At 47.5% G+C, this 24004-nt stretch overlaps 2 gene segments (V, D, J or C); both read left to right on the forward strand.

Moving 5' to 3' along the window:
• Nucleotides 1-332: 332 nt before the first annotated feature.
• On the forward strand, nucleotides 333-5516 carry LOC109269145 (T cell receptor beta variable 4-1-like). The segment is given in 3 exon segments: nucleotides 333-499; nucleotides 602-1999; nucleotides 2120-5516. Coding segments are annotated over 2 exon segments (618 nt in total).
• Nucleotides 5517-11404: 5888 nt separating this feature from the next.
• LOC109269144 (T cell receptor beta variable 4-1-like) lies at nucleotides 11405-13485 on the forward strand. The segment is given in 2 exon segments: nucleotides 11405-11934; nucleotides 12035-13485. Coding segments are annotated over 2 exon segments (618 nt in total).
• Nucleotides 13486-24004: the final 10519 nt, after the last annotated feature.

The following is a 24004-nucleotide window of genomic DNA, read 5'->3' on the forward strand; positions in this document are numbered from 1 at the left end:
AGGTGGCCTCTGAGTTAAATCAGGATGGGGCTTGCGTGGGTTTCTCCTGGCTCCCTGAGAGGTGGTAGGGGCGGCAGGGGAGGGGGGGGTACACCTGTCCAAGGGGAAGGGATGTGTGTTTGAGTGGAGGAGGTGCTGTTAAGCAGAAAGAGGAAGGAAAGACTCAGTTATTCATTGGGGAGGGGAGGAAGCTACTGACAATGACAAAAAAAAGCAACTGCGAGAAACCTCCTCAAGGCAGAGGGGGGATGGGCCTTTCCTCCACCTAGGGACCTGCATCCAAACCCATGGGGGGGGGGGGGCGAAGGGGGGGGGGAGAGGAAACGTGAGCTGTAGAACCAACAGGGGCAGTGACCTCCCAAGCAAACCCTCTGTCAGGGTCACGGACACACATGCAGAAGACAGGAACCTGAGCAGAGAGTCACTGGGTCCCTTCCGTCAGACACCGCGATGAGCTGCCAGCCCCTCTGCTGTGTGGTCCTTTGTGTCCTCGGGGCAAGTGAGTCTGGGAACAGTTGGGACATCTCTGTCCTCGGGTTTCTAGCTTCTCTCATGGAGCTGCTTCCCAAGACACTCTAAATTTGTTTTCTTGCTCCCACAGTCCCCGTGGACACTGCAGTTACCCAGACACCAAAACACCTGGTCGCAGCGACAGGGAGTAAGGGGACCCTGAAGTGCGAACAACATCTGGGACATAACACTATGTACTGGTACAAACAGAGTGCCCAGAGGCCACCGAAGCTCATGTTTGCCTACAGCTATAAGGAACTCGCCGAAAATGACAGTGTCCCCAGTCGCTTCACACCCGAGTGCTCAGACAGCTCCCACCTGCACCTTCACGTGGCCGCCCTACAGCCAGAGGACTCCGCCGTGTATCTCTGTGCGAGCAGCGAGGACACAGCCCCGCACAGCCAACGGCTCCCCGTGCACAAACTTCCTGGGTGCAGCCGGGGAGCCGTGGGGGCGACCACGGCTCAGCTCGACATCTCCGGTGGGACCCCAGACAGACAGAAACCCCAGGCCACGACGTGCCGGTCGGTTCTCTGGATGCGGCAAGGCCCAGTTCCCTGCACAGACGCCCACAGCCTGTGGCCTGGCTCTGCCCGGGGCCAGACTGTGCCCGCGGCTGAGTGCGGGACGGAAAGGGTCCGCCTCCAGTTCCTCCGGTAGCTTCCGATCGATCGGCACGTGGCCCCGGGGACTCTTTCAGGAGACACGCTGCACTCTGGCCGCGGCGGCCCTGCCAAGCCTCCTGCCAACGCGTACCTTTCTCTGCCTGTTCCTTCCACCCAGGTGAGACCCTGGATCTCAGCCCTGGTCCCAGCTCCCGACGCGCTCCGAGCCCCTTTGCAGAACACCTGCTTGCCTCACCACAGGGCCCTGTCAGTCCCTACCACTGAGGATAGTGGCTCCCTCGTGAGGTTCGGATCGCTGTCCTCGAGGCCACTCTCTGCTGCACACCCGGGGACTCAGCTCTGCGCAGGCTCCTCTTCCTCTCGGGCTTTGACACTTTGAGGCTGGATTCTTTTTCCTTCTGTCTCTTTAATCCTAATTCTTCAGGTCTCCACATCCTGCGTTATCAGCCAGAGAGCCTGAGGCCCTGGATCGTTGCCCGCAACAGGCAGGAAGGGGAGGAGGCCCCCCAGCGTTTCAGAGCAGGACCGTATACTCGGGGTTGTCTGTGCTGAACCCCATATTTTCTGGCATCGCCCCTTGCAATGGCCCCAGTTCTGCACACACCTTGGGACCCCAAGGGCTGAGCGGAGCCCTGTGTCCTGGGGAGTCCGATGCCCGCACTGACACAAAGGCTCCCTCCTCTCTCCTGTAGGGGGCGCTCCAGGGGGAAGTGGGCGTTGCAGGAAATGTAAAGCCTCAGTCAGACTGACTAGGAACCATGGGAACTCAGAATTCTCCTCCTGTTTCTGATGCCCAGAAGCCTGTTCTAGGAGAGAACTCATTCCTTCCCAATCCCGTCATGGATTCCTGGCTATTATGTTGGGTGGTGAGTTTTAGTCTCTTGGAAGCAGGTGAATCTTTGGGAATTTCTCATCTTGGATTTACCTGAGGCTCTTTCAAACCATTTCCTTATTCAATCTCTGGCTTCTTTCTCCTCCCTCAGGACACACAGAACCTGAAGTCAGGGAGACCCCCAGCCACCAGGTCACAGAGATGGGGACGAGAGTAATCCTGAGACGTGACCCAATTTATGGGTTCTGTACATTGGTACAGACAGATCCTGGGACAGAAAGTGGAGTTTCTAGTTTTATTCTACAAGGATAATCTCTTGGAGAAGTCTGAAACAATCAAGGATCGATCCTCAGGTCAAAGGCCTGATGGATCATTCTCCACTCTGCGGATCCAGCCCACAGAGCTGGGAGATTCAGCCACGTACCTCTGTGCCAGCAGCTCAGCCACAGCCTTGCACAGACACCTCCAGCCTGCACACAAACCCTCATGTATCTGCCTCTTTTCCAGCTACCAGAATGCTTTTGCTGCCCAAGAAAGTCTGATTTGACTTGTTTTTTCAGCTGTTTCCAAATAGATATCTGAAATTTAATCACCAAAGTAGTTTATCTTTGGCAGGAATGGCCAGGGAGCATTTTTTGCCAAATTTTTATAGACACTACAGGGCTTGACTGTGGCCTCCAAAGATGGGAGCGTTGTTGCCCAGGAAAAGACCATCACATGGCCTATGTCTTCTCTTTACTTCCTTTTGCATCTTGGATTTTGTTTTGTTTTAGTAGCTTAGAAAAAACCATCTTAACTCATAGAATCAGAAATGGTTATCGAGGAAGGGCTTTAGTATTTCCGTAAGAGTATAGAGGATTTCCAACAGTGAATCTTCAGAAGGACATGCATTTCAGCATAAGGGCCTGGACTGTCGAGTCTTTCCCAGTAAGTACTTGATGCGTTTGGGGAAATGCTGTTAACTCACATGAGAATGAGTTAAGAGAACAGTAACAATGGAGTCCGCTATTGGGACAAGGCCAACAGAGGTCTAAACCAGTGAGAGAACCACCAGAATATAGCAGGACAGGGCAGGATCGAATTCGGCAGCAAAAATCAAGTAGCATCTAGAAGCAGAGCATGAATGAACTTGTCACCCTGAACTTGACATGGGGCATCCAGATTAACTTCCTGGGTTTTGAGTAAGATCTCAGTGTTCTTGAAGGCCTGGAGCAGGAAAGGCAGAGTGAAGACTTCAATAGAAAAGAATGAATTTCCTCATAATAAGTCAGGATGAGCTCAAGCAATGAATAGAGGCGAAAAAAGTGTGAGCAGATCATATCAGTTATAAACACATGAAATATTCATTTACTCAAGTTATATCCATGCCAGCACCACCATCTACAGGGTCTTCTACAGGGTCATCTACAGCACCACCATCTACAGAATGACTTTCCTCCTGACATGAATCCCACCAACTTTGCAGACCAAAGGATCCCATTTTACAGCTAAGGAAATGAAATCATGGACCTGTAGTGGTGGGATCCATTCTTGTTTTCATGTACTACATCCTTCAGAAGCATCTTACCTTGTAGAAATGAAGAAAGGACGTAGTAAAGGTTTGGCTAAGGGGCTAGCTCAGATATAATACCCTCAAGCTGAGGAGATACTTTCTAGGATGTGGTATGACTTGTACAGAGGGCTGAGATATGGAACTATGTACTCAATCCATGAATCCAGAAGCCAAAGGGTGGGGGGAGGATGGGTATCCCTCTCATTACCACCCCCAGTGATCCAGCTGCAAATCCAGGCTTCTTTTCCCTGTATTTTTAGGGTCTTCTAGATAAAAAGTTCTGATTCTTTAAGACAGGGGTGCTTCCACCACAGGACATATGAACATAAACTATGACTGTACCTGGTCATTCGGGGCTCCTTTTGATGGAAGCCCAATAGGTAAGGATGGAGGTATTGATCTTGACTATCATGAGGTGACAGAGTTGCTCCTACATAATGGAAACAGGGAAAGGTTTACCTGGAATTCAGAGAACTAGTTCAAACATCTCTTGGTGCCTAAATTCCTGGTGATAATGACAGTTCTGCAATTGCAACCATTTTGGCCTGACAAAGTAAATGTACCTAAGGGACTCAAAACCCTCAGAGACGAATGTCTGGGTCACCCCACAAAACAAACATCTTAGACCACAGAAGTGCTAAGCAAAGTTGGAGAAAATCTAGAATTGGTGATAAGGGAGATAATAAATCTCAGTAATGGCTTTGTGTACAGTAAGAGCAGCAGTCCTATAGCCCTAACCCTGTATTTGTACAGATTGCAGCTGGACCCCACCTTGAAGACCTTATTATTTGGACTTGAAACAATGTAGGGTGTAGGCTATTTGAAATGCCTCGATTGTATCACCACCTATCTTCCTGGCTCCCCCCCTGATTCCAGCCATAACTATTTCATGCAGCTATTCCAAGCAGACATTGACCCCTTCCTATGGATTGAACCTCCTCTTAAATATGGGCAGTGTATCTAGCTTTCTTCCTGAAGTGCTCTGTGGCTGTGGTTGAGACGCATGAATGGCCTACTGGAAGCTTATACATGCACGACCCAGAAGTGTCAGGGTGTTAATGCTCTATGGGACAATCCTCCACCAATGGGGGGATGAGAACGAATAAATAAAGCTTTGTGTCTGTCTCAGACTCCCTAGAAAGTTCTAGATTGACGAGCAGCCATTTATCTATAATGATGGCCCAATTAATATACATATTTTTCATATTGTCCATCCTTTTTGTTTCTGTGCATGATTTGGCCTCGATATCTCCATCTGACTTATCTTCCACTTTTCCTATTCTTTCCAGCTGTATCTGTTCTGCTTTTAACCCCATATATTGAATTGTTAATCATAGGTGTTTTCTATATTTTGTTTCTACAGTCTCCATTTAAATGTTTACTATAGTTTCCAGTTGTCCACTAAAATTCTCCATTTGTCATTCACTTTGTTGAATATATTATCGACAGTTATTTTAATATCAGTGTCTGACAACTCCATCTGAATCATTTTGGCTCTGTTTCTTTTTTTTTTTTTTTTTTGTAACTTTTTTAATGTTTATGTAGTTTTGAGAGACAGAGAGAAACAGAGCACGAGTGGGGAAGGAGGAGAGAGACGGAGACACAGGATCCGAAGCAGGCTCCAGGCTCTGAGCTGTCAGCACAGAGCCCGATGTGGGGCTCCAACCTACGAACCATGAGATCATGACCTGAGCCGACGGCGGCGCTTAACCGACTGAGACACCCAGCCGCCCCTGTTTCTTTTTTTTTAAGTTCGTTTTATTTATTTTGAGAGAGAGATAGAGAGCAAGTGGGGGAGGGGCAGAGAGAGAGGGAGACAGAATCCTAAGCAGGCTCCATTCTGTCATCACAAAACCCAGTGGGGGCTCAAAATCACAAACCATGAGATCGTGACCTGAGCTGAAGCCAAGAGTCAGATGCTTAACCAACTTAGCCACTCAGGCACCCCTTGGGTCTTTTTCTTTTGTTGGTTTTCTCTTCTTGCTTTTGGCCATGTGATGTTTCCTCACACAATAGATAATGTGTTTGAAAGCTAGATATTGTATATGAAAAACTATAGATATAATCTCAAGTACTGAATGGTATATTTTTCTGTAGAGAGGATTCCTTTTTGCTTAAGCTAGGACATATTGGAAGAGGCAAATTTTTTTTTTTTAATTTTTAATGTTTATTTATTTTTGAGAGAGAGGGAGACAGACAAAGTGTGAACAAGGGAGGAGCAGAGAGAGGGAGACACAGAATCCGAAACAGGCTCTGAGCTGTCAGGATAGAGCCCGACGCCGGGCCCGAACTCACAAACAGTGACATCATGACCTGAGCCGAAGTCAGACGCTCAACCGACTGAGCCACCCAGACGCCCCCAGATCTTCTTAATCTGGTTGATAATTGAGCTGGATTGAAGCTAAGCTTTAGTTTTTTTGATGGCTGTTCACTTTTGCTCCTAGTATGTGATGATTTAGGTTCCAAACTAAACGTCTGGAGTATTTTTACTTTATTAAAGTATAATTTGCATAACATAATATTTACCTGTTTCAAGTGTACAACTCAGTGACTTTAAATAAATTTATGCACTGGGCAACTATCACCATGAATCATTTCTGAAGCGCTTCCATTGCCCCCAAATTTCCTTTGTCCTCATTTGCAGTCAATCCCCACTCCTACTTGAGGCCCCAAGGCTTCAGTCTTCACCGAGACCTTCTCTTAGGCAGTCCCTGAACACAGACATTGCTCCCCAGACCAGTAAGGTCATGTGATTCCTCCAAGCTTCTCCCTTCTCAGACTTCTCTTTCTTCTTAGCTTCTTAGCTGCTGATATTAAATTGGCAGTAACAGTCAGGGAAAAGTGATTTTTCAGATTATCCTTTCTCTCTGGGATGTTGATCTCTTATCCTTCTCCCTTCTTTCCTTTCTTTGCAAAGCTTCACTTGTAAGCTACAAGGTGCAATGAGGTAGCTGCTTGGGAACTGGGTGCATAAGCCTCACTAGCTCAGCAAACATCTAGGGGTGCTCTTGGTTAGTGTCATACAATCTTATTTTATGTTTTAATTAAAGTTTATTTATTTATTTATTTTGAGAGAGACAGAGACAGCACAAGTAGGGAAGGGGCAGAGAGGCAGAGAGAGAATCCCAAGCAGGCTTCGCCCTGCCGGCACAGAGCCCGATGTGGGGCTCAGACCCATGAAGCCACGAGATCATGACCTGAGCCGAAACCAAGAGTCAGACGCTTGACCAACTGAGCCACCCAGGTGCCTCAGCATCATACAATTTTACAACTGGGAAAAGACCTGGAAATTATTTATTTCAGCTCATTGTTTTATAGATAGAGGAAATGGGAAGTCATGTGAAGGATAGTTTTTAACTGTGTTACTGCTGAATAGATTCCTAACTTCCATATGGCATAGATTTTTCTATCTCTAGTCTAGAGTAGTCTGTGAATTTCTTTTTGCTCCTATCAGAGTATAAGCATCATGCGAGGGAGCATATTGCCTTACTCGTGCTTTGCACTAAGTAGCCATTCAATGACTGCAAACAAACAAAACATGCTAAAAGTTCCAGGAAGGATGACAGTTGTTTCTGTTTTGTTCACTACTGTTTCCCTGGTGCTTGTTCTGTGTTCAATGAAAAACAACAACAACAAAGGAACCACTTGTCTTGGAAGAAGTTTCACCACTAGTTGACAGTGTCGCCGGTTTGTGTGTGCGTGCGTGCGTGCGTGCGCGTGCTGCCTCTGTGGCAGTCGTAGCTCCCTGCTCCCGTGCCTGGCCCTTGCTGATTTCGGTTTCTTAAGGGCTGGCTGGAGCCTGGCCCGGGAGGGCCCTGAGGTCTGAGAAGTGTGCTTTGCTGACCACTAGGAGGCGCTGTGGCTTTTCCAGAACTCTGAAGCGGGGGTGGGGCGGAAGGAGGGAAGGAATCAAGGGGGCAGTGGTTCTCACCAGGGCAATTTGGTGACTTTGGAGACATTTTGTTGTCCCAGCTGGGGCTGGGGAGTGCTACTGGCATGCAGTGGGTAGAGGCCAGTGCACAGGACAGCTCCCACAGCACAGAATTATACAGGGGCTGCTGAGCAAAAATCAGACATTCAAGGGAGCCAAGATTTGAGTGGGATCACCCTGAATTATTGTGAAGAAGATCCAGAGAAGAGAAACTAGCCAGACTCTGAGACCAGATCTGGAGGAGGGAAAAGGCAGGGAGGCAGAGAAACATCCTTTTTTAAAAATTATTTTTATTGTTTTAGAAAGAGAGAGCATGAGCAGAGGGACAGAGAGAGAGAAAGAGAGAGAGACAGAGAGACAGAGACAGAGAATCTCAAACAGGCTCCATGTTCAGTGTGGAGCCCGAGTCAGGGCTCGATCCCACAACCCAGTTGGTTGAGTCTGGTGGTCTGATCCCAGACTCTGTTGCTTGAGTCTGATGCTCAACCAGCTGAGCCACCCAGGTGCCCCGGCAGAGAAAGATCCTTAAGGCAACATGCCTGCCCCATTCAAACTACCCCCAGAAATTCCAAACTCCTTTGAAAGGAGTAGGAATGAAAATGTCTTTGAAAGGAGTAGTGCAAGAAATGAAAAACGAAGAGAGCCCAAGAATGGGGAAGTCATTCTAGGCTGTGACATCACAGGCAGGGCACCAGGAAGGGTGTGGACAGCTGCAGCCTGGCTCTTACCTCTGAGGACTGGAACCCCTGGTGGGTCTCCGCCTGTCTCCACCATGGGCTCCGGCCTCCTCTGCTGTGTGGTCCTCTGCCTCCTGGGAGCAGGTGAGTCCTCGGTCCAGGTGCTGTGATGCAGCTTTGAGTCTCTAAGCCTGTGTTCACCAGGTGTCCAGCAACAGCCTACCTCCTGGGACTTGTCTGAATTCTGCTTCTTTCCTTCTCAGCCCCCCTGGACACAGCAGTTTCCCAGACTCCCAAATACCTCATCGCACAGATGGGAACTGAGAAGTTCCTACAATGTGAACAAAAGCTGAGCCATGATGCTATGTACTGGTATAAGCAGGATTCCAAGAAATTGCTGAAGATCATGTTTGCCTACAATAATAAGGAACTCATTCACAATGAAACAGTTCCAAGGCGTTTCTCACCTGAATCTCCTGACAAAGCTCGTTTAAACCTTCATGTCAGCGCCCTGGAGACAGGTGACTCTGCCGTGTATCTCTGTGCCAGCAGCCGACACAGCGTTGCAGAATCACTGCCTCCCTGTGCACAAACCCCCTGGCCCAGCCAGGAAGCTGCGGAAGGGGCTATGTCTTGACCCTGAGGCTCCATTCACCCCCGTGAGACCCCTAGACTGGAGTTTCCAGTCTGTAGCACAGGCTGCCCATACACCCGGTGAGGTTCTTCTTTATTTATGCCCACAGAAGTCTCCCAGAATTCTACTTATCAGCTAGAGCAGGGGTTTCCAGTAAATTCACGGAAGTACTCAGGATTTCAGAAACAAGAAGATCTTAACTGGTGGGAGAAGCCCTTCCTTGAATTTCTTTGCTGGTACTTACTATACAAACATTATGACCGAAAACACGCTATTCGCTAAAAATGTTCCATGAGCAAAAGCCTAGACGAAAGTGGGGCGAAGACAAACGTTTCTAAGACCACAGGAAACTTCAGATTATTAATGAGTGCACTGGTGAATAGAAAAATATTTGGAGAAGCATGAAAGTTCATGGCAATAGGTAAACTAGAGAGAAAGAAAGACAATATAGAATAGAAACTCTGGATTGCTTATGTTCTCCTAAACACCCACAGGGGTAGGCTTGTGCACTCCAGACTCCTCCTCCAGGAGGGCTGACCGGGGCGATTCTTCCCAAGTCTGACGGAGTAGCATCTTGAAGATTCCTCCAGAATAGGCAGTACCCAGGTGGCAGAGGACATTGAACATTGAAAGGACTTTCTACACAAATCTGTATGCGGTAGCTAGTTGTTGGCCCTACCTTAAGCGAGATAACATGAGCAAATTTGTATTTGGTACAACACTGGTACCAGTATGGATCAGAAGAGAGATGTTTCGGGGAGGAAATAAACAACTCGGAGACTTTGAAAATATTCTACATGATGCGGCACCTGTGTGGCTCAGTCGGTTAAGTGTCCCACTTTGGCTCAGGTCATGATCTCATGGCTGGTGAGTTCGAGCCCCACGTCGGGCTCTGTGCTGACAGCTCAGAGCCTGGAGCCTGCTTCACATTCTGTGTTTCCCTCTCTCTCTGCCCCTCCTCCACTCATACTCTGTGTCTCTTTCTCTTAAAAATAAATAAACATTAAAAAAATAAAATATTCTACCTGAAAGATTATAGACAATATAAAAGAGAAGCTCTGGCTTATTTATGTTATGATCTCCTGAAGAACATTAGGCTTCAATCTTGCAGTTTCTAATGTAGGATTTGCTAGGATCTATTTCAGTTTTGCCCTCCCTGGTAGGGAGCCCCAGCATGCGGTCATTATTACTAGAGCCTGGCCTTTCAGCGGACTCCGTGGGCATCACAGAACATCCACCAGTGTCTCTTATCCTACCTGGGTCTGAATGCCAATGTCATCCAGCTGAGTCCCTTCTGAAATCTCTGCTCAACTCTCCAGCCTACTACGTGTCCTCTGCTCAGCCTTCTGGAGTCCCACCCTGAGCATACACATAAGGAAGTAGACAAGAAAAAAAAGGATTTCCTTACACTCAGCCTTGGGGTTCCTTTTCAGTACTCTGTGCCCCGATCCAAGCTGTCTTGGGATCAGTTATGTCTTTTCTCTAGATCTTCAAGCAACATACACTATTCTACGTTATACAGATAACGTTTATTTGAATTTCCTTACACGTTTACCATTCTACTTCTTCACTGCAACTCAGATTTGCTTTACATCATTTTCCTCCTTCAGGCACATCCCTAATTCAGGTACCCGAAACTCCCCTTTCACCCACCCCTTGCTTTGGGAAATGCTTATGTTCGCTTTTGTTCTCAGGGCAAGCCCGCCTTTCTCTTCCACCTATTGTTCCAGGTTTCAGTTTAAATTCTACTGTCTTTTGTAATCCTTGGAACTTTACTTATTGGGAGCCAAACAATCCCAAGTTTTTGCGGTTTCATTGTAGAGGAGTGTCTTCTTGCTACAGTGGATGTCCAGTGTAAGAAATACAACAGTAGCAATGCCAGCCTTTGAACTAAGTTTAATTTTAGGTTCTTGCCTAAGAATGGAATATCTCCACCTGTAGTGAATTAGAGGCCCCTCATATACGTAACCTGTTCAGGAGGAGAATATCCAACGCCTTTGCTTAAACTCTCACCCATACTACCCTTACATTTTTTGTTTTATGGGCCACCCGGAAAGTCTGATAGACTTTATTCCGTTAGAAAAATGAGTAGGAATTGAATGTCCTAGGTATGCGGATGAACGGCAACGTTGCCAACCCTTTTTGTTGTTTCAGCGGCTTCTTTCGTCTTCACACTTGCGTGGATCTGGTGTCATCACAGCCCCAACCCCTCCAGCTCCCCATCTGTGGAATGAGGGATAGGGCGCCCTCTGCGGCGCCGCCTCTGGGCTGGTTCGAAGCCCGCAATCTGGGAAATGTGCTGCCTTGGCCACAAGGAGGCGCTGTGGCGCCATTGAAAACTGAGGCGGGGGTGAAGGGAAGGGATGGGATTGAAGGGAGGGAAGGGGTCAGGAGGAAAAGAGTGCATTGGGGCTCCATCCTTGGGTCATTTGGGAGCATCAGTTGAAGGTCCCTCAAAGATACTAAACTAAAATCATTTTCAAATTGATTTCCCTTCATCCTGCACAGGATGCCTTCTGTTGTTCTCGTTGAGCATCCTGTTTGCTCTCAGCCCAGCCAAGCTTTGTACCCTCAGTGCTGGGACAGAGGATGGCTGCTCCCTCGTCCTCCTCCCACCCCCCCCCCACCCCCCCGCCAGTGTCTGACTCCTGGCTGGCATCCAGTCCTGCCTTTTTAGTGGTGGGCACTGGGCCCAAACAGAACCACAGCCCTCCTATTTCCCTCCTCCATGAGGTGGGCAAAAGGGCTCCATGGGGCTTAGACACTGAGGGAAGCATCTGCATGACTGAGCGGAGAAGGAAGGAGATCTCTTGAAGCGGAAACGGTCTGTTGCCGAGTGGGGTCTTGGAAGGAAGCTGGATAGAGAGAGAGCCTAAAAACGAGGATGGAAGCTAATAGCAGGGGAGCATCTGTCAGAGGAATAGCGCATCCCAGTCCATTCAAATCCACCTTCTGCCAGAATCTGTACAAGGACAAGGTGTGAAGCTGGAGGAAGAAACACCCCCCTGGGTCTGGGACGGTGACATCACAGGCCAACCACCAACCAAGGCCAAGGAGACCAGAGCCTGGCTCCCTGCCCAGGACACCTAGTTACATGGTGCTCACCTTGGCCCTGACTCCACCATGGGCTTCAGGCTGCTCTGCTGTGTGGCTCTCTGTCTCCTGGAAGCAGGTGAGTCTTGGGTCCCGATGGGCAGCCCCTGCATCCCATGCTAAGTCCCAAGGGCTGCAGCAATACTCTCTGTGTGAATTCTGCCCCTTTCTTCCAACAGTCCCCGGGGACACTGCAGTTACCCAGACACCAAAACACCTGGTCGCAGCGACAGGGAGTAAGGGGACCCTGAAGTGCGAACAACATCTGGGACATAACGCTATGTACTGGTACAAACAGAGTGCCCAGAGGCCACCGAAGCTCATGTTTGCCTACAGCTATAAGGAACTCGCCGAAAATGACAGTGTCCCCAGTCGCTTCACACCCGAGTGCTCAGACAGCTCCCACCTGCACCTTCACGTGGCCGCCCTACAGCCAGAGGACTCCGCCGTGTATCTCTGTGCGAGCAGCAAGGACACAGCCCCGCACAGCCAACGGCTCCCCGTGCACAAACTTCCTGGGTGCAGCCGGGGAGCCGTGGGGGCGACCACGGCTCAGCTCGACATCTCCGGTGGGACCCCAGACAGACAGAAACCCCAGGCCACGACGTGCCGGTCGGTTCTCTGGATGCGGCAAGGCCCAGTTCCCTGCACAGACGCCCACAGCCTGTGGCCTGGCTCTGCCCGGGGCCAGACTGTGCCCGCGGCTGAGTGCGGGACGGAAAGGGTCCGCCTCCAGTTCCTCCGGTAGCTTCCGATCGATCGGCACGTGGCCCCGGGGACTCTTTCAGGAGACACGCTGCACTCTGGCCGCGGCGGCCCTGCCAAGCCTCCTGCCAACGCGTACCTTTCTCTGCCTGTTCCTTCCACCCAGGTGAGACCCTGGATCTCAGCCCTGGTCCCAGCTCCCGACGCGCTCCGAGCCCCTTTGCAGAACACCTGCTTGCCTCACCACAGGGCCCTGTCAGTCCCTACCACTGAGGATAGTGGCTCCCTCGTGAGGTTCGGATCGCTGTCCTCGAGGCCACTCTCTGCTGCACACCCGGGGACTCAGCTCTGCGCAGGCTCCTCTTCCTCTCGGGGTTTCACACTTTGAGGCTGGATTCTTTTTCCTTCTGTCCCTTTAATCCTAATTCTTCAGGTCTCCACATCCTGCGTTATCAGCCAGAGAGCCTGAGGCCCTGGATCGTTGCCCGCAACAGGCAGGAAGGGGAGAAAGCCCCCCAGCGTTTCAGAGCAGGACCATATACTCGGGGTTGTCTGTGCTGAACCCCATATTTTCTGGCATCGCCCCTTGCAATGGCCCCAGTGCTGCACACACCTTGGGACCCCAAGGGCTGAACAGAGAGAGCCCTGTGTCCTGGGGAGTCCGATGCCCGCACTGACACAAAGGCTCCCTCCTCTCTCCTGTAGGGGGCAGTGAGGACCCCTGAGCAAAGTTTCAGACCAAAAAAGCCACGTGCCGGTTCAACTAATGTGGCAACTCTCCTATCAAAGCACATCCTTAGACTGTGGGGTTTCTTTTACCTGAATGCAACTCTTCCCTGTCAACTGGTTGAAAGAGATAAACACCTCTGGATTCGGTATTTTTTAAGGACTGTTTTATCATGAAATAAAACTAGCCTGCTGTAAAGTGCATTGTTTGGTTTAAGGTTTGACAGGGATCCTCTAAACAAACACTGTGTCCCCACAAATCATGCCCTACACAGGACCAGAGGAGAAGAACGGGGTCCTCACGGATGGAGTCTTGCTCCCGACCCGGCAGGCCCACGGTTTCTGAGCTGTGGTCCTCGGGAACCAAGGGGTCCCTGAGTCATCGCTGTCGACACTCAGGGTCAGCACTGAGCTTTGGGGAATCGGAGAAGGGGCTTCCAGGTGAGGTCCCGGCGCCAAAGCCAGCTGCAAAGGGAAGGAGGAGACCAGCCTTTGGGAAATGGGTTCGAGACATAAGTGTGCGTGTGTCTTCGCCCGTTCTTTTATTCTGTAACCCAGCTGTCCTTCTCCGATTTCTCTTTTCTTCTCACTCAAGCCTCGACCTGGAGCTTCAGATCTGCAGAGACACCTGCTCTAAACCACACAGGCAGCAAACGGGCCTCCGCTGCCACCAGCTCAGAGCCAGTGGACAATGGGTTGGGCACTTAGTGTCCTCGTCCGTCCTCCTTCCCTTGCGCTGAAATGTCCTGTCAGGTTTCAGGTCTCTCCTCCTCACGTGGGCTCCTCTCCACACTGACGCTCCCAGGTTGTTTCTTTTTTTTGGTCCCTTTATTCCCAGCGTTAAGTCGTCAGGCTCCGAAGTGCGAGTCACAGGGTCGACGCGCCTCCGGACTGTGGCTGCGATGTGGCCGCGGGGAGGAGAGCGGGTCCTGCCGGACCCTTGGCCTGGTGCCCTGAGGCCCTTACTCTCGGAGGGTCCCTCTGCAGCTGCCATATTCCAGTAGAGCGTAAAGGCCAGGGGCTGAGCCCCGGGGCATCGCGTATGGGCGGCGGGGGGCACTAGGGCTTCCCACTCCCTCCTGCAGGGGTGCTCCTGAACCTGCGGGTGCCGCCCAACACTGTGACATCACAGGGTCTCCTTCCTGGGCTACTAACGTCCAGATGCCCAAAGGGGAGAGGCCTCCCCTCCCCCTGCCCCCTGCCACAGGCAGCAGGATCTTCCGCTGGGTGACTTTTGATCACCTACTCCTGGGAGCAGGTGTGTCCTGAGAGTGTGGGGGACATTCCTTTCCCACCCCCTTTATCTAAGACCGGTTCCAAACTTCTGCCTCATTCTCTTTCTGGCCTCTGTCTCCACCCACAGGGCACAAGAACCCAGAAGTCACCCAAAGCCCTAGCTGCTACATCCCAGAGATGAGACAGAGCACGGCTCTGCAGTGTGAGCCCGTCTCTGGTCACTTGTACCGCCTGTCGTACCGACAGAGCCTGGAAAGCGGAGCGGAGTTACTGATTTCCATCTGTAACAAGCTTCCTTCAGAGAAGACAGGCTTTGTGAAGAACTGATTCTCAGCTGAGACTCCTGACAGATCGTACTTGCTCCAAAGACCCTGGCAGAGCAGCTGAGAGACCCAGCCATGCACCCCTGCCCCAGCAGCTCATCCATGGCTTTGCAGGTGCTTCCTGCCCTTGCCCCGAACTCGAGGCTGCTCTGCCCCCAGGCTTTCCCGCAGCCCTTCCTGCCCACAGGGCGGGAGGCCAGGCTGCAGCGTCTCCCCAGGAGCAGAGGTCAGAAGCTAACTTTAATTTGCAGAATAGGAAATTTGCACGGGGATATCCGGGGCTGTGGTATTAAGGAAATATTGTCAGGTGCCACGGAATGTGGCTGTGGACCCCAACCAAGGGTGGGACAAGTATGGCCAAGTGAGCGACCAGATGAGGCTACAGAGGAACCTGTAAAGGACTGACTTTTCAGAAGCTAAGACCCGAGGGTTCTTGAACAAGCAGCAGGAGGGATGATGTAGGGGACACTTTATGAGGGAGATACTATATTTCTTGGGAATAAGGCAGATAGACTTAAGTTTTCAATTAGATAAATCAGCATTAGCGTTCAAGTCTTGTTGCATTTATCATATTGGTTATACACCTATTTATTTATTCATTTACTAATTCATTCGTTTATTCTTTTTTAAAGTTTTTTATTTATTTTGAGAGAGAGAGTGTGTGAGATCAGGGAGGGGCAGAGAGAGAGAGAGAGAGAGAGAGAGAATCCCAAGCAGGTCCCGCACTGTCAGTGCTGAGCTGGATGCAGGGCTCGAACCCACAAATTGTGAGATCATGACCTGAGCAGAAATCAACAGCCAGACATTTAACTGAGCCACCCAGGTGCCCCCATTCATTTATTCTTTAAACAGACAATATCCTACCCCAAGATACGGAAAGTATAGTTAATGCGCTGCAGGGACCCCATGGGCATTAGAGGAGGAATGAGTCACAGGGCCGTATATGAATCAGGGCTCAGCCTTCCCTAGGCAGCAAACTCTCCTTCATGCCATGAAGCAGCCAAGTCCTCTAGAAAGGGTGCTGGGGCTGCGAAGACAGAAACGCCATGGAGAGAACATGCAAAATGAAGAGGAGAACTGTAGGAGGGGGAGCCAGAGAAATGGTCCTGGGAACAGTGGCCATGGTCCCCCAGGGAATTTTGCTGGGGGACTTCCCTGGCAGGATGGCCCTGAGGACACTGTCCCTTATTCCCTGAGGAACCACTAAGGGCTGAGCACAAGGGCACCAGGGAGGACACCCTGCACCAGTGGTTACAAAAGCAGAGCACAGGGCAGCAGATGGTATCTTGTGGCAAACACCCCATCTCCCCCAGTCCTGACCCCCGGAAGCAGCAGACAAGGCCAGTTTTCCTGGTATCTGAGAAGAAATGTAAGTCCCTGATGCAACTCAGCAGATGGAAATCTTCAGGAGTCAACCCTGGTTGGGTTCAGCCTCAGATGGAAGGTGATTCAGGAACAATAAGCAGTAAATCTTGGGGCTCCCTAGGGACTTGTAGGCAATCAAGCCAGGCACACACCTGCACTTCAACATTGGTAGGTTAATGCCCAGAAGTGGTGCCTTTTGGATATGCACGAATATGTGTTCTTCCTTTTTTAAGGACAGTTTAGGGAGTTCTGTGAACATCTGATAACATGTAGATTTCACAAGTAATTTTAGAAAGAATTCTGTTTGGAAGAATGATTCAAAAATATATTAATGGTTGTTGACACTGGATCGCGGGATACATCTTTTATTACATGAAGTGAAATGCATAATATAAATGTTAGTTATATACATTTTGTCAAATGGAAAAACTAGCAACACCACCCCAAGATGCAGACTCGTCATCACCTCTTGGTCTCAGTCCTCTTGCAGTCAATACCCATCTGACAGGTAATCAATCACTGCTCCATGCCTATCATCATAGATCAGATGTGCTTGTTCTTGAACTCGTATAAATGGAATCGTACGCTCTTTTGCGACCAGCATCTTTCACCTAACACGTGCTTTTGTTATTCATCCTTATCGTTATGTGTGTTAGTAAATCATTCTTTTTTTATTCTATGTATTTTTTTATTGTGTGACCCTGCCACAATCTGTATATCTACTTACATGTTGATGGACCCATGGGTTGTTTCTAGACTTGGGTTATTGTACGAGACTTTGGTGTGGACATATACTTTTTATTTTCTGTTGGCTAAATACCCAGGAGTGAGATTGCTGGATTATATGGTAAGTACTCATTTCACTTTATCAAAAGGGGCCACACCGTTTTCCCACATGGCGATACCATTTAGCCTTCTCGTCGGAAATGTGAGTTCCATTTGCTTCCCTTGTTCGCACTGGGCAAAAAAGTAGAACGTGGGGAAGAAGCCAATACAGTCATTCAAAGGAGTTGGAGTCAGTACTACATTCTGCTGGGAAATACCACACAGGAAACAGGGAGGGCTCCGGGGACAATGAGAATATGGGATCCAGGGAATTTACTGGAAACCTTCCTGGCACAGCTGACAATATAAACACTTTCAGTTTATTGAAAGAAGGCACTGTGGTTCCAATGGGACACAGAAGATGCAGGAAGGCAGAAAGAGCAGAGGATGACTGGGAAAGGGGGTTAGAAAGGCTTTGTAATTTGTCAGGCGGATTAATTACTTAAGCCGCTACAAGAATACGAGTGCTGAAAAATAAAATTCAACCCAAGTGAATTTGAAGATCTAACTGGCTTTAGTAAGCAGTTAATGCATGGGGCAGCATCCCATTGAGCAAGTAGGGCGATGCTCCGAGGAGTTGTACAAAATCTAAGGTTGTTCTAGAAGGAAGGGTGGGGAAAGGAAGTTATTAGCAAAAGAAAGGAGAGTGGTGTGAGTTCAGGGTACTTTCTTTTTTCTTTCTTCTTCTTTTTTTTTTTTTTAATTTTAATTCCAGTGTAGTTAACATACAGTGTTATATTTCTTTCAGGTATACAGTATAGTGATTCAACAGTTCTATCCACTTCTCAGTGCTCATCAAAATAAGCGGACTCTTCCTCCGAGATTCACCTGTTTCACCCGTCCCCCCACCCACCTCCCCTCCGGCAACCATCAGTTTGTTTTCTATAGTTAACAGTCTGTTTCTTGCTTTGTCTTTCTCTCTCTTTTTTTTCCCCCTATACTCATTTGTTTTGTTTCTTAGATTCCACATATGAGTGAGGTCATATGGTATTTGTCTTTCTCTGACTGGCTTATCTTGCTTAACATTATACTCTCTAGATTCATCCATGTTGTTGCAAATGGCAAGATTTCATTCTGTTTTATGGCTCATATTCCAGTGTGTGTGTGTGTGTGTGTGTGTGTGCGCACACACCATTTCTTCTTTATCCATTCATCTATCAATGGACACTCGGGCTGCTTCCATAATTTTGCTATTATAAATAATGCTGCGATAAACATAGAGATGCATGTATTCCTTCGAGTTCGTGTTCTGCAAAGTGAAGGAAACAACCAACAAAACTAAAAGACAAACTACTGAAGGCAAGAAGATATTTGCACATGACCTTCCCGGTAAAGGGTCGGTATCACAAATATATAAAGGCCTTATATAACTCAACACCAAAAAATCAAATAATCCAATTAAAAATGGGCAAAAGACAGGACACCTTTGGGTGGCAAGGGAAGACAGAGTTTTTATCATGCAGATGACCTCCTTCTCAGGGATCAGGACATTTCAGAGACTGTTAAAGATCACATTCCTGGGACAGGTTGAAACTGTAGTTAAGTCTTCGTTTGCTGTCCGGGGACAAATGGCTCCATTTGGGGCTTGTTTCCCTTTTTAACAGGAATATAGCTTTCTGTAGGAGGTGGGGAGTCTCTCAAAACTGGAGGACAGTGAGGGAGTTTGAAGGAGCATACTGGATCCCCAGGGGACGTGTACACAGAGGAGTAATAACCTCAAAGAAAAATCAGAGAAACCAGGGTGTGAACCTGTCCCCTGAACCCAGTTCCACTGGGCAATGCCCTATTGTAGAAATAAGAAAGAAATGAAGAATGAGCCAAATGAGATTCTGGACCTAAAAAACCTGTAGGAAGATTGGCATCCCAGGAAGACCTGGCTATCGGCTGGTGAAGAGGCTCAGAGTGCTAGCTTTTCCCTGAGAATGCCAGAGCATTGAGCTGGAGAATAGTCCCTCACTCCCTGACCTGCCATGGCTACCAGGTTTCTCAGTTTTGTGGACTTTTATCTCTTGGGAGCAGATGAGTCCAGGAAATAGAAGCACACTCCTGATGTGGGCTTTTCAATTCCAGATCCTGGGCATTTCCTTCATTTGGACAACTGTCGCTTCCCTGTCTCTATCTTAGTTTAGTTATCCTTCTCTGATGGAACCCGCGGATGCTCAGATACCAAGATCCTTATCATAGAGATGGAAGAGAAGCTGACCTTTGAATGTTCTTAACAAATGAAACATTTTTCAAAGTACTGATATCAACAAGACTGTGGACTGAACTCCAAGTCTGATTCATTAGTCAGATAGTGTTGACCTTATGGTCAAAACAGATGTGCGGGAAGGGGTACATGTCTCAAAAAGATACGGAGAATTTCCCCTTGACTCTCGAGTCAACCAGCACCCACCAGACCTCTCCGTACTTCCGTGCTCGTCTGTGATTCCACAAGACTGCACTGTCACAGCCACTCAGCTCAGAAAGAGCAGATGGCCTCTCGCTCGTGAGGCCCCTGCCCTACACAGAAGGAAGCCCAGAAGCCCTTTCCGGCCCCCTCTCACCCACCAGCTGCAAATTTTAAACAAGCCCCTGTTGAATTTCAGTCGATGCTCTTTACTTCTTGTAGAATCACACTCCAGGTGAGCTGTGGGGTGACCAGGGGCTAGCATGTGACCTGCGCTCGCTTCATGAAGACTTGTCCCCAAGGCATAATCTGATTCACCGGATCCTTACTTACAGACTGTAGCAAGACCCAAGCTAGAATCGTGTTTTTCTGATGTCCAGTTCATGTGAGGAAAGACTGTCTAGTTTTCAAAAAGGTACAGAGTGGATTTTATAGATGAAGTCTACCTGCCAAAATTTTGGAGACCAATATTGACTTGACTTGAGGTTTGAAAAATAGTATGCTTAAAATAACAGCAGCAGTAAAAATAAAAGAGAACCTCACTATGCATTCCCATTAATTTCAAAAATTCAAGAACATCATACCTATTCTTGCGGATAATGTTAAAGGATAATATTGAAGGATAATATTAGTGTGGATAATAGTAAGTAAACAAGACAGAAAATAACAAGTGTTGATGAGGTGGTAAAGAAATGGGAACCCTTTTGCATTGCTGATGGAAGATAAAAGAGTGCACTGTTTTGGAATAGCTGTGGAAAATAGTATGACAGTTCCTCAAAAATTTAAACATAAAATTACCACATGACGCAGCAATTCTACTTCTGGATATATTCCCCAAAGAAGCGAAAGCAGGGATTTGAACAGATCTCAACACACCAATGTTCATGGCAACGTTATTTCCAATTGCCAAAAGGTGGAAACAACCCATCCAATCAACAGATAAATTGATAACATAATGTGATATACACATGAAATGGAATATTCTTCAGACTTAAAGTGGAATGAAATTCTGACCCATGCCACAACATGGGTGAACATTGAGCACATTATGGTCAGTGACATAAACCAGTCACAAAAGGACACATAGTGTATGATTCCACTTATGAGGTATCGGGGGGGGGGGGGGGGGGGCGGGGAGGGGTCAGATTCATAGAGACAGAAGGTACAATGGCGGGTCCTGACCCGGAGTGGGGGAGGGGTGGGAGTTAGTGTTTAATGGATACAAAGTTTCAATTGGGATGAAAAATTTCTAGGGAGGGATGGTGGGGACAGCTGTGCATCAATGTCAACATAGTTAATGCCACTGAGCTGTAGACTTGAAAATGGTAAGTTTTATGGTATATATATTTTATCGCCACAATAAAAGTAAAAAACACTGTAAATTAAAAGTTAGAAAACATGTATCATGCACGTAGAAGAACTGGATACCCTGGAAAGCCTTGGAAGGGGCGGTCTCGATTAAGGATGGGACAGAAGTGGTGAAAATCAGTGTTCTGCCTCACGTGATTCCTTTGTAGCCCTCCCCAAATCTTCATCACTTCTACTAAACTCTCCAATGTTTGGTGTTCATGATTTTGTTGAAGGAATAAAAAAGACCTCTGCTTTATAGTCAAGGTTAGAGAAGACCAGAAGAAAACAGTCATCCATGGGAATGGTCAGAAATCTCGGGAAGGATTTTGGATTTCTATAGCTTTTAGAAGCCCTAGGCAATTTATAAGCTCTAGGAAATTCCACCTAGTTTTTTCCAGAAGAGAGAATTTCCCAGGTCTTATCTGGATTATAAATGTATTAGCCAAAATCTTATTTTTATAAAAACAGGAAAAAAACCCCAACCCTGATGATCAGTCATTACTTTAGGAAAATAATATTAGTTCCTATTGGACAAAAACTCTCAGTGTTTATATGAGGCATTCGTTTCTCTTAGAGCATCAGGTAACATGAACATTCTTCCCCATAATAAAACACTTGGACATGCTGATGTAAAATATGCGAGGTATGCTGCTGTTAAGACCTCCAATAAGTTGGCCCTATGTGTTCTTAAGTGCTAACATCTTTTACATTCCTGTTTATTTTGCACATCTTCATATTTGTCATGCTTGTTTTAAATTCTTGATTCATATGGTTTAACAATTCACTTTCTGGGGCTGTATATTGTCCAGTTGGTTATCTTTCTTTTGGAGTCCAGCCCAAAATGGCTTCAGCCCTTCCAGAATATTCGCTTGGTTTTTGGATAGTCTCTAGTATTTCTATTTGCCTTGTGCCCCACAAGGTTTCTCTGGGGGGGAGGGGGGGGGGGAAGGCAGGAGATGATGCCAGTTTGCAATACTAGAAGGATCCAGAAGCCAATGCTTCATATTTCAGATATCTTTAGAATATCAGCTGGGCTTCTCTTGTCTGAAATATAATGGCTATGTATCATAGGGTCTCTGGCATCTCTGAAGCAATCTTATATATTCTGTTTGGTTTTTATTTATAATTAAGAATTGATTGGCGGGGCGCCTGGGTGGATCAGTTGGTTAAGCGTCCAACTTCAGCTCAGGTCACGATCTCACAGTTTGTGAGTTCGGGCCCCGCATCAGGCTCTGTTGACAGCTCAGAGCCTGGAGCCTGCTTAGGATTTTGTGTCTCCCTCTCTCTCTGCTCCTCTCCCACTCTCTCTCTCTCTCCTCTCTCTCGCAAGAATAAATAAACATTAGAATAAAAAAAAAGAATTGATTGACAATCCAGGAATTTTATCTAATTGAATAAAAACATGCCAGGTATTCCTTAAAGCAGAAAATATATTTTCTTAGTGTGGTTTATACCAATAGTTTATATTTCTGTGTATTGGCGTGGAAATTTCTCCCTTTGTACCGTCAGAAATTCCAGAAGACGCATCAGCTGCTCTGATAAAAGGTTTTAATGAGTTTCATGTGCACAAAATTCATAAAAAGCGTTCAGTTAAAGAACATTGCCATCTGGGCTTGAGATAATTTTATCTGGTTTATATCCATGGAGATTCACTCTGGCTGGGATTTTCCGCCTCTGGGTGGCATCTGAGAAGGGGTCCCTGGTCATAGCTCATTGGCACTGGAGCTGGTGACCGTCAGTGCCAGATGCAGCTGCACCAAGGATCTCGTCTCAGTGGCACCTGACATGGTGCTTTGCCATGGATTTAGAAAGTCAAGAAATAGATTAGAATAGTCCATAGACTATTGGACTATTGGACTAGTCCAATAGATTAGTCCATATTCACTTTATACATTATACTATTCTTTTAAAAATGTGTTCTTATTTATTTTTTTTGAGAGAGATATCACAAGTGAGCAGTGGAGGGGCAGAGAAAGGGAGAGAGAATCCCAAGCAGGCTCCGTGCTGCCAGCACAGAGCCCAATGTGGGGCTCAAACTCACGAACCGTGAGATGGTGACTTGAGCGGAAATCGAGAGTCAGCCACTTAACCGACTGAGCCACCCAGGCGCCTCTACAAATTGCACTATTTAAAATTTAGCAACACTTGGGGCGCCTGAGTGGCTCAGTCGGTGAAGCGTCTGACTTCAGCTCAGGTCATGACCTCACGGTTTGTAAGTGCCAGCCCCAAATCTGGCTCTGTGCTGACAGCTCAGAGCCTGAAATCTTCACATTCTGTGTCTTCCTCTCTCTCTGCCTCTCGCCCACTCCTGCTCTGTCTCTCTCTCTCTCTCTCTCTCTCTCTCTCAAAAATAAACATTTAAAAATAAATAAACAAACAACTACATAAATAAATAAAATTTAGCAACACTTAGGTCAAATGTAAATGTTTAAAGAAATTTATGCTGGCAGTGAACTAAGAAAGTAGCAAGTGGATGGATGTTAACTGGTTTCGGAATTAAACTTTCTCAGATTCTGTTTTCCCAAATTCCTGTTTATTTATTTATATTTTACTGTACATTAATCCAGACTGGCTTGCTTCTCCTTCCTAGCATTCTGTACAGAGGGTTAGAATATTTATTTCCTACTTGGGCATTGAAGAAAGTTTAGAGAAATTTAATCACATGCACATATGCAATCATATGTGGACAAATGGGCATTCTGGTAACAATGAACAGAGGAAAAAATAGCGTTTCTACAAGAGTAAGATTAGAAGAGGAAGAAATAAATTCTCCAGGAGCTCCTGGCTGGCTCAGCAGGTAAAGCAAGAGACCCTTGACCTCGGGGTTGTGGGTTTGATTCCCACATTGGGTGTAGAGATTACTTAAAAATAAAATCTTAAAAAGAAAGAAAGAAATTCTCTAGCAATAGAGTAACAGTGAGTATTGTTTCCTTTATTTTGGGGAAAGCTGATCGCCAGACACCTTGCAAAGAGACCTGTCTGAATGGTCTGCCTCAAGCGAGCTGTCTGGGGTCAGCAGAGCAAAAACAACGTCAGTTAATTATTTGTCATCCTAAACTCCTTGGCATTCCATCCGCAATCAGACACAGGCTGTCTCTGGGTGATCTCGGCCATGCTTCCTCCTTAAGCAGCGCCATCTAACTTAGGCTAGGTTTACTGGGAATTTTCTCAAAACCAAAACATTTCCTCCTGCCACCTTTATTTTTATTACAATGTAGTTAGGGCTGTCT

The sequence above is a fragment of the Panthera pardus genome, unplaced genomic scaffold (assembly GCF_024362965.1).
Source record: "Panthera pardus isolate Hobbes unplaced genomic scaffold, ASM2436296v1 HiC_scaffold_8, whole genome shotgun sequence".
Lineage (NCBI taxonomy): Eukaryota > Metazoa > Chordata > Mammalia > Carnivora > Felidae > Panthera > Panthera pardus.